The 17,095-nt window shown below is 35.8% G+C and overlaps 1 protein-coding gene across 1 annotated transcript in view; it reads right to left on the bottom strand.

Annotated features, from left to right (window-relative positions):
* The window catches only part of DNAH12 (dynein axonemal heavy chain 12), a 273,128-nt gene that overhangs the window by 79,674 nt on the left and 176,359 nt on the right, over positions 1–17,095 (bottom strand). Inside the window, exons 39-44 of the mRNA XM_060203068.1 lie at positions 16,597–16,763; positions 11,635–11,890; positions 7,746–8,042; positions 6,759–6,937; positions 5,040–5,232; positions 1,499–1,660 (exon numbers count right to left, since the gene is read on the bottom strand). Of these exons, the coding sequence (XP_060059051.1) occupies positions 1,499–1,660; positions 5,040–5,232; positions 6,759–6,937; positions 7,746–8,042; positions 11,635–11,890; positions 16,597–16,763 (1,254 nt within the window). The remainder of the gene's footprint in view (positions 1–1,498; positions 1,661–5,039; positions 5,233–6,758; positions 6,938–7,745; positions 8,043–11,634; positions 11,891–16,596; positions 16,764–17,095) is intronic.

Genomic DNA, 17,095 nt, shown 5'->3' with positions numbered 1-17,095 from the left:
CTGCAGGTGTCTTATCTTTCTCTCCCCTTCTTTGTCTTCCCCTCCTCTCTCCATTTCTCTCTGTCCTATCTAACAATGATGACATCAGTAACAACAACAATAATAACTACAACAATAAAAAAACAACAAGGGCAACAAAAGTGAAAATAAATAAATAAATATTAAATAAATAAATAAAAAAGAAAGAACTAACATAGGGCCGGCAAAATAGGTCATTTGGATAGTATGCTGCTTTGCTATGTTGCAACCCACGTTCAAACCCACTTTCATTTCATTGAATGAAGTTTTGGTGCTGTGCTTGGTCCCTTTCTCTCTACCACTCTTCATCTCCCTCTCCAAAAAAAAAAAAAAAATTAAGAAGGAAAGGGAGAAAGAAAGAAAGGTAAGGAAGGAAAAGAAGAAACTACATATGTAATAGGTTTATTTCAAAGAAATTAAGCAAAGGGCTTGAACAACCAAGCTAAATTCATTTTACTCAAGATTCAATCACTGGAGATTGGAATGAAGAATTCAGATGTGAGTGATAGAGTCTAATCTGTAGAATAAAATGTTATAGCAATGAAAAATAGGAAACTATTAGCAGAGATCTTATCTGGGAGATGGTAAAACTGGGATCCAACGGCATAACAGTTAAAGTAAAAGATGCTTCACAACTATATTTAACTATGTAATTAAATCACAAAGCATTACTCTCAAATGTTTTAACATTATTAAGATAAGTAGTTTTATTAAAGCATTTGACTTTTTTCCTGTCCAGCAATAAACCATAGCTAATCAGAAAGTGTTTTAAAGCTATTTTCTCATATTAATGTAATCCCTTCCCCAGGCCACTTTTATAGTCCAGTTTATGGTAGTGGTGGGGATTGAATCTGCAACTTTTGATTGAAAGACATTTTACATACCTACTACACTACCTCTCCCCAGGCCATTTTTCTCTTATCAATGTGATCCTAAAATGATTTAAAATCTTGAAACACTTACAAGGCATGTTAAATAAAATCAAACATATTAAAAGCCGACATAATTATAAGAAATTATAGAATAAAAATGTCACACCTAAAGTAGAAACTATTTTATTTTACCACTATTTTGTTGGAGGGGTACCTTTCTTTGGCTCTGGGTTTTTGTACCTGTGCTTTTCCACCACTCTTAGCAGACTATTAATTTTAACTTCAGATAGAGACAGAGATGGAAAGAGACACACAGAGAGATGGGATAGACATTACAGCACAGGCTTCCCTGGTGTCATGCATGGCACTCCCATGTGATGCCTAAGATTCCTCCCTGGCTCCTTCCGCATATTAAAGTGTGTACTCTACCAGGTGAGTTATTTCCTAGTCCCTATAGACACTATTTTAAATGTATTTAAGTATATACTTTATTTTTTTTAGTTACTAAAATACCCTGCACAGGCTATACTTAACCTAAAAAGTAGAGAAAGTGATTAAAGATAAGAACATGTCTGTACTGAAAGGAGCACTCCTTAAAAAGTAGTTACCTCCATCACTTCCTGTTTTTCATCTGCTGCAAAAACATTAGGTATTTCTCCAGTATTCAGCACACTGTCAAGATCCTCAAGAAAAGCTTCCTCTTTAATCTGAGTGTCTGTGATTAGAAACACAGTCTTCTGGCCCTTCATGCCCACACTTCTTAGCAGAGACTTAAAGTAAAAATATATATGTAAGCAAAATGTGTTGGACAGCTGTTAGCTTTATTTCACCTGCCTCTGAGTTTTATAACAACAGTTTGATCTTAAGAGTAGTATTAACTCCCTACTTCTAGTAGGACTGTCAGTCATATACTTCATTTCTGATTGAGAGGGAAGCCCAAAATGGCCAGAGGCAGAGAACTTAAGAATCATCCATAGTCTTACTCCAGAAAGTGAGATGGACTTGCAAATAGTATAAAGGTCAGTAGCCTACAACTACAAAGGGGTCAAATTTGAGATAAGTCTACTAGAGAAGCAAGTCAAACAAAGAAGGAAAGACCCATGAAATATTAGAAAGAGTAATTAGCCTAGGAGGTAGCACAATGACTAGAGTGCTGACTTAAGAGTAATCAGTGAGAACTTAATTTGAGTCCTTAATCTCAGTCATTTGAAAAGCGAACCTGTAGACCCATCACTTAGATGTCAGTAACTCCCTCATTTGAAAGCTAATATGAGCTGATCTGTTTGTTTCAATTGAAACAAAAGGTTGTATAATAAGCAATTTTTCTGATCACAATAGAATGTAACTAGGACTAACATGAAAAAAACCAGAGGATCCACAAATACAAGCTGATTAAACATCACTCCTAAAAAATCAGTAGGTCGGGAGACTTCCAGGCTCATAACCAAGTAGCAACAACTAAAAGATCACACCTGGGGAAAAAGACAATTCAAGAAAAGGAAGAAGGAAAGGAAGGAAGGAAGGAAGGAAGGAAGGAAGGAAGGAAGGAAGGAAGGAAGGAAGGAAGGAAGGAAGGCCCAGAATCTCATAGCACAGCCTACAAAGTCTGAGGATCAGGTGTGTACCAACAGACACATGGAAAGTGGCAGGCAGAGATTTGTGGAGCAGAGGTAGCTCAATCCCTGAGCTACACAGCAGCCAGGGGAACCATCTTGAATTGCAGATACTGAACATGGGGCAGCAGCATGGGGGAGAACACACAACAGGGCAATCAGGCCTCAGTACAGTCTGAAAAAGGCAGGTACACAAGATCCCAAGCAGCTGATAACAACTCAGAACTGCAGTGGGAAAAGAAGCCATGGGAAACCGTATCAAATCACCTACCACCCATACTGGGTTTACCCCAGCCAAACCTAAGTAAACAGGGAAGGTGCTCCTCACCCTGCCACACCACCACAAAAACACAACCACATCGCCACCTGCCACTTAAACAGCAAGAACCACACCCAACAAAAGCAGAAAAAAAAAATACAAATATTCATCTCCATTGGATTATAAGAACATGTCTAAGTGTTATTTCAGAAAGCTAATTATGAAGGCAATTCAGGACTCCAACCATAATTTACAAATGAAAATTAAGGAATTGGTTGTGTTGTTATGTGGAAAACTGAGAAATGTTATGCATGTACAAACTATTGTATTTACTGTCGAATATAAAACATTAATCCCCCAATAAAGAAATTAAAAAAAATAAAACTGTGGAGTTGTACCCCCCATCCTATGATTTTGTTAATGTCTCCTTTCTTAAATTAATTAATTAATTAAAAAATAAATTAAATAAATAAAAAGAAAATTAAGGAATCTTGATACCAATTCACCAAAGAATTAAATATTCCACAAAGATTGCTTTGAGAATAAATACTGGAGCTAAAAGATAGCCTTGACAGCACAAGAACCTACCTGAGAGGTCTTGTATCCAGAATAAGCCAGCTTGAGGATAGAATAGCAAAACTAGAAGACAAAGCCACCACACTCTTGGACAGTAAAAACAGTTGAAGAAGAATGATTTATAAAAGGTGAAGCAAAATTAGAAGACTCCATCAGAAGGAAGAATACAAAAGTTTCTGGGGTCCCTGATAATAATGAGAAAGAGAGAGGAGCAGAGAGCATATTTAAAGAAATTATTGCAGAAAACTTCCTAAATCTGGACAATGGTCAAAAAAATACAGTAAAAGCTGAAAGGAAGCCAAAAGTACCCTAAACAAACAAATCCAAGAAATATCATAATACCATTGTCCAAAAGTAAGGACAAGGAAGAAATACTGTAAACTGTGAGGAAAAGGAAGAAACTGACATACATAGGCAGAAGCATCAGGCTATTACCATACTTCTCAACACAAACCCGAGGAGTAATAATGGAATAGAATGATATTTTTACAATATTAAAAGATAAGAATTATCAACTATGTGTACTGTATCCTGCCAAATTATCCTTCAAGTATGAAGGAGAAACCAAAATCTTCCCATATAGAAACTTAAAGAATTTACCACCAACAACCCTATCTTACAAGAACTATTGAAAAAAGTACTACAAGAAAAGAATTAAAGTAACTCCAACTCCAAGTGAGGTAATCTGTAGTAGAATATAAATGGAAACTCAAGCAAAAGCAACAAAAGGAGTAAACATTTCAGAAAAAGAAGAGCAGAAAGGACAGAGAGATATGCCCAACATGAGTCAACCAAGGACAAAAGAACAGAAGAACAAAAAATTATAATTTAAATCTGAGGGTCAGTGAAAGTGAAATAAGTCCAGCAATTTCTCTTATTCTCTCTTTTTTCACTTTTGATAGATATTTTCTGTTTTTGTTTTGTTTTGTTCTGTTTTAATTGCCATTCAGTTATTGTTCAGTGTCTTCATGATGATTCCACTACTCTCCATGGCTTTTTTAAAAAAATAGAGATAAAGAGAAATTGAGGAGGAGGGGGAACAGAGAGGGAGAAAAAGAGAAATATTGCAGCTCGTGAAGCCCCCCCCCCCACCCACAGGTGAAGACTGGGGAATTGAACACAGCACAATATGCACTCTGCCAGGTACACCACCACCTGGTCTTTAATATATAGCTTCTGGGTCTACAGAGTACTATATATATGAGAATGAAGGCCCAAGTACATGCTACATGTTCTACTGGTTAGTAGGACAATGAAACAGCTCCAAAGAAGTTAAACACCATTATCATTATCACTATTGGGCCATAATTAGTAGTTTCCTGGAAAACATAGTTATTTAAAGTAAAACATCCCTGAACTAGAATGAAGATAAAATCTGCATGAGTGGTAACAGCATAATAGATAAGACTTAAGTTAAAATTTTTATCCTTTCTGAATACCTTTACTCAACTTCAGTTTCCTCATTAGTAAAACAGAGAGACAGTTATACCTACTAAATTGAATAGTTGTACCTATAGAATGAGGTCATGTGTAAAGTTCTTAAGACAGTACTCTGCATGCACAGCAACTGCTCTATGGGAAGTATTATCATCATCTTCACCAATGTATTCAGTCCCACAGCTACTGAGGGGTTGCTCTATCCTTGTGTTTAAAAGAATATACTAATATTATTTGACACTAGGTTTCCCCAGAATTTTTTACCTTCATATCCTCTCTCCACTCATTTATGCCATAACTCTTAGAAATTTCTGGTTGGAAAATCTGCATTTTTGCCATGGATGTAGCCAGACGAGTCAGTGATTGACGACCACTTCCTCCAAGTCCAACAAGTAAAGCATTTCCACCAGACTGCTTTAGAATTCGACATATTCTTGATAAATGTTCCAGTACATACCTTCCATGAATTATGAACATTATTACACTTGAAAATATAAATTAACTATATGTTTACATGTAACAATTAATTTGCTTTCCTAAATAGATTTTGCTGTTCTATATATTACTATCCCATTTATAAAGAGTTAATCATTAGAAAGTATATTTTCCCAAAAGCAATGACAGTTGGATGCCTAGGTGTAGAGGAAAGTGATTAAAAATATAAATTTAAATTTAGGAAATGAAATATAAATTATAGAAATTATAGTGTCTATATGCACTTTTAACATACAACATAAAGTGGAGGAGATAGCATAATGGTGATGCAAAAGATTTTCAAGCCTGAGACTTCAAAATCCCAGGTTTCATCCCCTGTCCCATCATAAGTCAGAGGTGAGCCTTCACTCTCTCTTTCTGTCTGTCTCATTCTAATTTAAATAAAACAAATGACATATATTTTATAAAATATAACCTAAGACTATGTTTATGAGCATAACTATGTAAATATACATGTGTAGTAAGACATGTGAATTTCTTCTTACACTTGCAGGGTATGGTGTAGAGATTTGGTGTAGGGTATGTGAGAGAGAGTTGGCTACACAAGGAACTTACATAAATTGCTAATAAGCTATGTATTATGCTGAATCATGGGTAAAAGGTCATTGTAGCCCTTTGTTTTAGAAGTATTTCTCTACTTTTATTAAATGCATCTTCCAGTTTTTAATTGTAGGATTTCTATGTGGAAAAAGTGACAAGTTAGTTGCCCACAAAATAACACAGTTAAAAAGACTTTCAGTGTCACTAGAGACAGAAAATTCACTAGAAACTAGACTGAAATTCACTAGAGACTGGAAAAAATTCAAATTAGTTATAATGAGATACTATTTCATTCTCCTTATATTAGTAAAAGATATCAAGTCTGTCAATCCTAATGTTGGGAAGAGTGAAAGACAATGAAAACTTTAAAACAATAATAATTTTTAAGATATTTAGTCAAAACTTAGTAAAATATAGACACACAACACAATATCATAATTTCACTTTTGGGTATATAGTCTAGAGAAATGATTATACATATACCCAAGCAGATACAGATTCAAGAAAAGAAAAATAGAAGTCATCGTAAAATACATCTCAGAAGACTAACTAGATAGTGCTGGTACAACTGAATGCAATATACTCGGGAAGGTTCATTTCTATGAATCCCACAAACATTACTGTTCAATTTGCAGGAGAGAACATAGAGCATATCATTTTGTAACCTTAAGCATACAAAATAAGATCATGCACTAATGATATGAATTCACATGCATAGTAAAAATACAAAGAAATATATGACTTTCTTCTTACTCTTGCAGCTTATGATGAAGAGAAGTAGTGACAGGAAGATGTCTATGCAAGAAATTTTAAATAAATTGTTGATATGCTATCTTTTATATTGGGCCAGGGACACAAGGATATTTACTGTATTTTTCTTTATACATTTTTGTGCACTTTAAATACTTTGCAATAAAATTTACAAGTATCAATATCAAATGCATTTACCTAAAAATAACAAGATTCATTCTTGTTTTGTGAGTTTGATTATACTCATCTAAACACTGGTCAACAATTTCATTAAATTGACCAATGCTTGGAATTTCAATATAAACTCTTTCATCTCCTTCAAGGTCAGGATTCATATAGTCACCAAACATGAGATTTCTTAAGTCCTCTTCACTCACCTACAGAATAAAAATCAATACATTACAGCAATCACTGAATTTTTTTCTAAAATAAATCTAAGAAAATGTTATATAAATTTCTGTTCATATTATGAGATGATATCAGATAACTCTTTTAAACATGGAAGTAGTAAACAATATAACTATAAAATTAATACCTGAAGTTTATAGTCTTGGGAAAGTATAACCTTGGGAAATAAAAGTTGTTAGAACATTTTGGTCATACAAGTTCTTCCTCTATAGTCTACTGATATAATTCTGTAACTATTAAATTTAATACCTATCATGTAATGCTCAATCTTATAATAAAATGTGTTATATAAATAACATATACATGAGAGTTTACAAACATAAGAAATGTTTCTCAAAATGAATACCAATCTAAGAGGAAAGTTGAAAGAACATTATCATATGAGTCCCAGCAGTAACCTTTGTGGCAATAAAAACATAAATCAATACAAATTATTCATAAATAAACAAATAAATAAATGATCATGGGGGCTGGGTAGTGATGCACTAGGTTGAACATACATATTACGATGTATAAGGACCTCGGTTCAAACCCCTTAGTCCCCACCTGTGGGGAACACTTCATGAGCTATACAGCAGTGTTCCAAGTGTTTCTCTCTTTCCTTCTCTATCTCCCCCCTTCCCCTTGTCTCTGTCATATATATAAATATGGTAAAAAACAAAACGAAAAAAAGAACATTAAGAAGCAATAGCACTTTTAGAAAAAATGTGCATTGCTAACAATTCATACTACTGTAATATTTAACTTAAGATGTCTCCAATGATTAAATATACTTACTGCATGTTCTTTCTTCAAATGTGAAAAGATACCATCAAATGATTCCTTAAAATGGTCTTTTACAACAATTTTGATTAATTTGAACAGCCAGTTTCGATCATCATCATTAATGAGGCGATCATAAAACACTCGGAGAACCTCATGCACAAATAGGCGGACCATAGTGTGCTTGCTCTCCACAGCGTCCCGCTCAATGAGTAAGCATCCTAGGATGACACGGGAAAAATCCCGCAGGTTGAACGTGTAATGAGATTTTGTAGGAGTAGGCAAGAGATTTTCCATGGATCGCTTATATATCTGAATGTGGTAAGAAAAACAACAAAGCAAAAATAAAATGCTTGATGTCAGCAAAACCATGCAGTGAATAGTATACTGTACATTTCATTCATTCTACGAGACAATATTGGCTTGGAAAATGCACAGTACTAAGTCAAACAGAGTATACGTCTATTTATCTTGATTTAAAGAAGTCAAACAGATGCTATGAAGTAGCAAAGACTTAGTTTTAATTAATTTCATTCAAGCCTGAGAAGTGATAACACTTTTATTTCCCAATTATTATGGTGATTTGATATAAAGGTGAATGGTCTGGGGTTAGGTAATTAAGAAAAACTTTAGGAGAAAGTAAAACCAGATAACTCATTCTGAAGCATTCCAAATGAAGAAAATGAAGCAACTTCCCTTCCACTACCATTGATTTCAAAACAAATCAATGTATTTTCTCCCTCCCTTCTATTTACTTTCTCTTTCCTCCTTCAACTTGCTATATTAATTGGTAATAATATAAAAATGAAATATATTTTGACTATATGTTGAATTTACCAACCAAAATATAATAGGCTCTTTAAAGTAAATGAAATATCCTATAATAGAGTCTGAAAATGAAATTATTATTTTTTTTATAGTTGATGTTTTCTCTTTTTTTTAGTTTTTTTATATTTATTTTATTTATTTATTCCTTTTTGTTGCCCTTTTTGTTTTATTGTTGTAGTTATTATTGTTGTTGTCGTTGTTGGATAGGACAGAGAGAAACGGAGAGAGGGAGGGGAAGACAGAGGAGGAGAGAAAGATAGACACCTGCAGACCTGCTTCACCACCTGTGAAGCGACTCCCCTGCAGGTGGGGAGCCGGGGTTCGAACCGGGTTCCTTATGCCGATCCTTGTGCTTTGCGCCACCTGCGCTTAGCCCGCTGCACTACAGCCCAACTCCCAAATGAAATTATTTTTACTTGTGTGCATTCTATTATTCATCCTTCTCTCTTACTTTTTATAAGTTGCATGATACTTCAAAATTAGAAGGAAAAAAATCTTTTCTGTACCCCAGATTGTCTAAACAATTTCCCTCTCATTTCAAGATATACAGTGTATTATCTATTGCTTATAAATTTTCCATTTTAACTGTACAGATTTTTTTGTTACTGGAACAGGAGGACTTAGAAGGGTACAATCCTCTTGAAAACTGAAAGAATGATTGTAGGGAACTTTATGGATGCAAAGATCCTATTTAATCAAGACTTTAGAAAGTTTTATTTGATGAGATTATCTCTAGCACCTTATGCATTTTTTTTTTTTTTTGCCATTAGTTAGGGCTGACTCTGGGTCTAACAGCTACAAATAACATACCCTGATCAAATAAGAGCTGCTCTTTAACAATGATATAAACATTTTTCTTTTCTGTTCCCACTTTTGTGTTTCATTATTTTTTTATTCACTGACACTCCTAAATCATGTAGTCTAGCTAAAAATAATGTATTTATAAACTGCATATGTAAAGACAAACAAAGAAAATACCAGCTTAAGAACCTAACAACTAGGGCAATAAAATGTTGTAGCACGGCAGGGGAGACAGCATAATGGTTATGCAAACAGACTTTCATGACTGAGGCTCCTAAGTCCCAGGTTCAATCCCCTGCACCACCATAAGCCAGAGCTGAGAAGGGCTCTGGTGTTTCTTTGTGTGTGTGTGTCTCTCTCTTTGCATCTCTCTCAAGAATAAATAAAATATTTTTTAAAAACAGAGAAAAAATGCTGTAGCAGATACTAATTCTGGATGCTTTCTTTATAGTAACTTATGGCACAAGTATTAGCACTCATCTGGTGACTTAAATGTCAAATTTCAGAAGGTAAAATTACTTTCTCCAGCCCATATACCAGTCATATACCAGTTATTTATGACTGAGCATATAAATTCATATAAGGTTCAAACCCAGTTAGATTCTCTAACTTCAAAGTCTATGATTTTCTTATTCCCAAACTTTCTTTTTTAAAATCATTTTATTGGGGGAGAAGGGGGTGAATGGTTTATAGTACATTTGTTGATAGCATACAATTTCTCCCCATGACAGCTGTCTTCAAAACACTCTCACCCCCCAACTTAGGTCCTTTCACACCATCATGCACCAGGACTACAAAGTCTTTTTCACAGTCTCTCTGACACTGTAGACAGCTAAGGAAAAAAGTTGTTTGTTTTAAAGTGGGACCAAGTAGATAGCATAGTGGTTATACAATAGATTATCATGCCTACAATTTCAAGATCCTAGGTTCAGTCCCTGGAACCACCATAAGCTAGAGATGAACAGTGCTCTGGTAAACAAGCAAACAAAACTGGGGAGATAGTCAGCAGCTGAGCACAGAACTTGCATTTCTGAGGCCCTATGTTCAATATCTGGCACTGTATATGCTAAATCTAAGCATATCTCTATTATTATTATTATCCCTCCCCCCCTCTCTAATTCTGACAACATCTTACCTGACACTATTTTTAGTCCACCTGCATGTTAATTATGAGGTTCAGTAAAAAATTTACCAAAGTCATGGACCCTTGGAACATATATAAGGTAGACTTCTTAGCTTCTTCCCACATGAAGACCCCGAATTTCATCAGCTCTATTCCTATCTTTGGGTTCCCTTTTATTAAACAACTTGTCCTGCTTTATACTTTCAGCCACCAAGTTGCAGATGCTACTATTATGCCATGCTGATTTCCCTGGCTAGACAACCTCACTAATGTGAGGAACCTCACCTCTCCAGAAGCCTGCCCCATTAGGGAAAGATAGAAACAGACTGGGGGTGTGGATCAACTTGCCAATGTCCATGCCTAGCATAGAAGCAATTACAGAAGCCAGATCTTCCACATTATGTGCCCCATAAAGAATTTTGGTCCATACTCCCATAGAGGAATAAAGAATATGTAAGTTTCCAATAGAGGGTATGGTACATGGAACTTTGGAGGTGAAAACTGTAGGGAATTATGCCCCTGTTATCTTACAATCTTGTTAAATATTATCAAATAATAAACAAATTTTTTTAAAGAAAAAGAAACAAGCTAGGGTTATGGATCCACCTGCCAATGCCCATGTCCAGCAGAGAAGCAATTACAGAAGTCAGAACTCCACCTTATGCACTACATAAATTTTTTTGGTCCATACTCCAAGAAAGAGGGAAATAATAGGGAAAGATGACTAGAGAGCTCTAAACCCCAATTTTACCAAGACTCTGAGAGAGAAAAGGAAAAAAGAAAGTACATTTGGAAGTAGTACTAGGTGTAAGTGTGATTTAGAAAGAAAGAGAAAGCAGGACCTTAGGGGAAAAAATGGATAGATGTATTATATAAATGGGTATATATATATATATATATATATATATATATATATATATATAGTTACAGAAGTCATACCCATATCTGTGATCTTGGGAGAACTATTGCAGGACTAGAGGGAATGTAGACACAGAACTCTGGTGGTGGGAAATGTATGGAATTGTACCTCTATTAATTATAACTTTGTAAATCAATATTAAATCACTAATAAAAATAGTTGTAAAAATAATACTTCCTTTTCTTTAAAAAAAAGTATGCATAATACTAAAATATTTTGCATTATTTGCTCACCTCCATCGTTCCACTGACAATTTGGTTCCCAATCAAAAAGTACTCTGGTGGAAAGTCACGAGTCCTAAGGTAGAATGCTATGATTGATGAGAAGATTCGGACCATAGTTTCATCACTGAAAGTATTAATAGTGCAGATGTTGAAATGTCTAATAAAACGAGGAGTGACTGGATTTCTACCACCGCCTGGAGGACCCATGGCAGCAATCAGTTCTATATCAACCAATGTGATTTTAGTTGTGTCCTTAAGGTCATACCTGGAAAGTACATAAAAATTCCAAAACAGTATTTTACTCTTGACTGTAAACCATTAGTCCCCCAATATAGAAATTAAAAAAAAAATCCAAAACAATAGTTAAAAAGCCAATAAGATAGAATGAAATGTAGGTCTTCCTAGAAATGTGGCCTGATTTTAACTTCTCTGAATATTTAATGTTTCTCACTCCCCTTTGCCACTCACTCACTCTCACTTCTTTTAAATAAACCTTAAAAAAAAGACTTTTACACATCAAAAGAGACTTCCATAAAAACAAAAAAGTAGGGGGCTGGGTGGTAGCACAGTGGGTGAAGCGCACGTGGCACAAAGTGCACGGACTGGCTTAAGGATCCTGGTTGGAGCCCCCAGCTCCCCACCTGCAGAGGGGTTGCTTCACAAGCAGTGAAGCAGGTCTGCAGGTGTCTTTCTCTCCACCTCTCTGTCTTCCCCTCTTCTCTCGATTTCTCTCTGTCCTATCCAACAACAACAACAATAGCAATGGCAACAATAATAACAACAGGGGCAACAACAGGGGCAACAAAGAGGAAAAAAATAGCCTTCAGGAGCAGTGGATTCATAGTGCAGGCACCAAACCCTAGAGGCAAAAAAAAAAAAAGCAGCCTAGTAAATTAGTTGATATCCACAATATATAAAGAAATCAGATGAAACTGGACATGATCAGAATGTTATGGTCATAGACATAATGAAATACAACATAACAAATACCCAAGCAACCCAGTGAAAAAATAGTTGAAAGCTCTAAATAGGCACTTATGGCCCACAGAAACAGGAAAAAATTCTCGCTATCACTTATTATGAGAGAAATGCAAATTCAAGTCACAGAGAAGTAGCTTCTCACACTGTTGAGAATGGCCTACATTAAAAGAGGGGGGGGGGAGTCGGGCTGTAGCGCAGCGGGTTAAGCGCAGGTGGCGCAAAGCACAAAGACCGGCTTAAGGATCCCGGTTCGAACCCCGGCTCCCCACCTGCAGGGGAGTCGCTTCACAGGCGGTGAAGCAGGTCTGCAGGTGTCTAGCTTTCTCTCCTCCTCTCTGTCCTCCCCTCCTCTCTCCATTTCTCTCTGTCCTATCCAACAACAATAATAACTACAACAATAAAACAACAAGGGCAACAAAAGGGAATAAATAACTAAAATAAATATTAAAAAAAAAGAGAGGGGGAAAAGTGCTGGTAAGAATATAGAGAAAAATAACATCTGGCACATTGTTAGTGGGAATGTTAACTGATAAAGCTTTTATTGAAAATAGTACGAAATTCTTTTTTTTTTAAAAAAAAGGGAAATACCCTATTGTTCTGCAATACCATTTCAAGGTATTTATCTAAAGGACACCAAACACCAATTTGAAATAATATATCCACCCCTAGTCAAAATGTGGAAACAACATAAATGCCTATAAACAGATAACTAGGTAAAGAAGTTGTGGGATGTATATATATATGTGAAGCAGGCCTGCAGTTGTTTATCTTTCTCCCTCTACCCCCACCCCTCAATTTCTCTCTATCCTATCAAATCAAATAAAAATATTCTTTTTTCTCTGTCTTTTTCTTCTTTTCTTTTTATTGATTAAATAATGATTCACAAGACCATAGGATAAGAGGAATACAATTCCACACAATTCGCACCACCAGAGTTCCATATCCCATCCCCTCCATTGGAAGCTTTCTTATTCTTTATCCCTCTGGGAGCATGGACCTAGGATCATTATGGGTTGTAGAAGGTGGAAGGTCTGACTTCTGTAATTGCTTCTTCACTGGACATGGGCGTTGGCAGGTTGATCCATACTCCCAGCCTGTCTCTAGGATCAGGGAGCAGTGGATTTGTAGTGCAAGCATCAAGTCCCATCGATAACCTTGGTGGCAACAACAACAGGAGGTCTCCTAGAGACTCCAACTGTGAGCTCAGACCAATTAAGTACTCAGAAGTTACATAGGCTCTTGTGAATTAGGTAGACGGTTAATTTTATTCGTAGGATTTTTTTTTGCAAGAATGGAACCTACTCTCTACTCTAATCCAACTTTCTAGCCCTTTTCTCTACTCTGACATCATTTTTTCAGACAATATTTTTGTCCAACTCCATATTAGCTATCAAACTCAAGCAAAACTATGATAGTCATGGACCTCTTGGAACAGGCTACAGTGGACTTCCTAGCTTCTCTCCACCTCCAAGATCCCTATTCTCATCTGCTCTATTCCTACTTTTTGTCTCCTGTTTATTAATCATTTTGTCCCACTTTCTATCTTGTCATCTTTCAGCCACCAAATTGCAGATGCTACTATGACAGCATCCTGACTTCCCTGAGCAGATGATCTCACCATTGTGTCTTCGAACCTCACTGCTTCAAAGCCCTACCTCACCAGGGAAAGACAGAAGCAGGAACACCCATGTCAAGCAGAGAAACAATTATAAAGCCAGAATTCCCACCCTCTGCACCCCAAAATAATTTTGATCTATACTATTCTGGTGGTGGGAACAGTGCGGACTTGTACACCTGTTATCTTGTAATTTTGTAAATCAATATTAAATCACTAATAAAAAAAACAGGTAAAACTTCAAGGACCCTCAGTAATAAGAATATGTATTTATTTTTATTTTCTTTTTCTTTTTTTTATTTCCATTAAGGTTTTCTGTTTTTTGGTTTTGTTTTGGTTTGGTTTGGTTTTTTTTGCCACTGAGCTAGAGCTCAGTGCCTGCACTACAAATCCACTGCTATGCTCCTGGTGGCCATTTTTTACCTTTTCTTTCTCTATATCTTTTTTTCATTTGTTTACTTATTTTAATTTTTTAATTTTTTTAATATTTTATTTATTTTTCCCTTTTGTTGCCCTTGTTTTTTATTGTTATAGTTATTATTGTTGTAGTTATTGATGTTGTCATTGTTAGATAGGACAGAGAGAAATGGAGAGAGGAGGAGAAGATAGAGAGGGGGAGAGAAAGACCTGCAGACCTGCTTCACCGCTTGTAAAGGGAACCCCCTGAAGGTGGGGAGCCGGGGGCTCGAACCAGGATCCTTATGTGGGTCCTTGCGCTTTGCGCCATGTGAGCTTAACCAGCTGCACTACAGCCCAACTCCCTATTTTTAATATTTTTATTTTATTTCTTATTGGGTAGGGACAGAGAGAAATTGAGAGGGGAGGGGAAGATAGGCAGGAAAAGAAACAGAGAGACATCTGTAACCCTGCTTTACCATTTGTGGAGCTTTCCCCCTGTAGTTAGGGACAGGGGCTTGAACCTGAGCCCTTGCACACTGTAATGGGTGCACTTAACCAGGTGCACCACTGCCTGGCCCCTTTTTTCTTTTCGTTTTCTTTTTTTAATATTTATTTATTATTTATTCCCTTTTGTTGCCCTTGTTGTTTTATTGTTGTAGTTATGGTTGATGTCATTGTTGTTGGATAGGACAGAGAGAAATGGAGAGAGGAGGGGAAGACAGAGAGGGGAGAGAAAGACACCTGCAGACCTGCTTTGCCACCTGTGAAGGGACTCCCTTGCAGGTGGGGAGCTGGGGGCTCAAACCAGGTTCCTTATGCTGGTCCTTGTGCTTAACCTGCTGCGCCACTGCCCAACCCCCCTTTTTATTTATTATTTTTCCTTTCCATTTTTATTTTATAGGATAGAGAGAATTTGGAAAGGGAGAAGGAGTTAAGAGAGGGAGAAAGAGAGAGGTACCTGCAGACCTGCTCCACGACTCTCAGAGCATCCCCCATGACTCTCAAAGCATCACCCCAGGCAAGTAAGGGGCTCAAACCTTGGTCCTTGAGCATGGTAATATGTACACTCAACCAGGTGCACCACCACTTGACTCTCACGATATGCAATCTAAAATTGAAATTGATCTATGCTTGCCATAAGATAAAAATCATCTCATGTTGGGACTAGGCAGTGGCTAACCTGATTAAACACAATGTTACAGTGAGGAAGCAAACTATGTAATCATAAAATGAGGTGGGTAGAGCAGAATTATTTCATGAAATTACTGTCAAAGCCAAAACCCTTCAAAAATAGTATTCCCAAAGAGTCACAGAAAATATAGATAATAAAGAATGGTGGGGAGGAGAAGGTGTTCATTATGGTTTCTTAAAATGTCGCCTAACTACAAATTCTCAGCCATGGGGGAATGACAGTTTGAAAAAATGTAATCTGTTTATATTTTTAATAATTAAAAATAATAATCAAAAAGGGATGAATTTAAAGCATCATTCTATAAGTATGTTTTCATTAGTTAATTGCACATCCCAGTAATTTAATTCACACATTCAAATAAAAATTAATTTTTTCTGTATAGAAAATTTGAGTTCAGAAGAGAAAACACAAGTAGAACCTGAACTGGAATTGTCATATTGCACCAAAGTAAAAGACTACTTGGGTGTGTGTGTGTGTGGGGGGGGAGAATACAGGTACAAAAAGGATGACAGAGGACCTAGTGGGGGTTGTATTGTTATATGGAAAACTGGGAAATGTTATGCATGTACAAACTATTGTATTTACTGTCGGATTTAAAACATTAATTCCCCAATAAAGAAATTTTATAAAAAAAGAAAATAAAATCTGAGTAACCAATTCTTTTAGCAGCCATTTTTATGTAAATAACTAAAAATGCATTATTTTGCTATGAGGAACTAAATTAGGAAAATAAAATAAAATGTGACTTCAGCATGACTTTTTAAGACTTCAGAGATATAATTACCAATGGCCAGAGTCAAAAAACTGTCGTAATAATTCAATAGGAGGTTGAGCTCCATATTTCTCCAATGCAGGCATATTCATATCATCTATAAAAATTATGCACTTCTTTCCCATTGGTGGTCCAAAAACACCTTTGCGCCTTTTATCCAATCTAGCCATAATAATATTCTAGAATAAAAGAAAGGGTAATACATTTCAAGTCATTCTTAACATGGGGGATAGGGAGTGAAGAATTTAGCAGTTTAACTATATAAGAACATTATACCAGATAGCAATTTACAAAATAGTATATATGTGTTGACTTATATTTATTCACATTAATGGTAGTTTCAGACCTTACATATTGTAACATCAAAGAGTGTTTATATATATGTATACAGGCACAAAATATGATCCTCACTGCTATTACAATATATCTATTACTCAATATCTAAAAGCACTAACTTAAATTTGTTAAGATTTCACAGAGAATTATATAAGTTTAAAACAACAGAAACTAG

Source organism: Erinaceus europaeus, chromosome 12 (assembly GCF_950295315.1).
Source record: "Erinaceus europaeus chromosome 12, mEriEur2.1, whole genome shotgun sequence".
Taxonomy (NCBI): Eukaryota; Metazoa; Chordata; class Mammalia; order Eulipotyphla; family Erinaceidae; genus Erinaceus; species Erinaceus europaeus.
The sequence above is the reverse complement of the archived record's forward strand: the minus strand, read 5'-3'. Positions and strand labels throughout refer to the sequence as shown.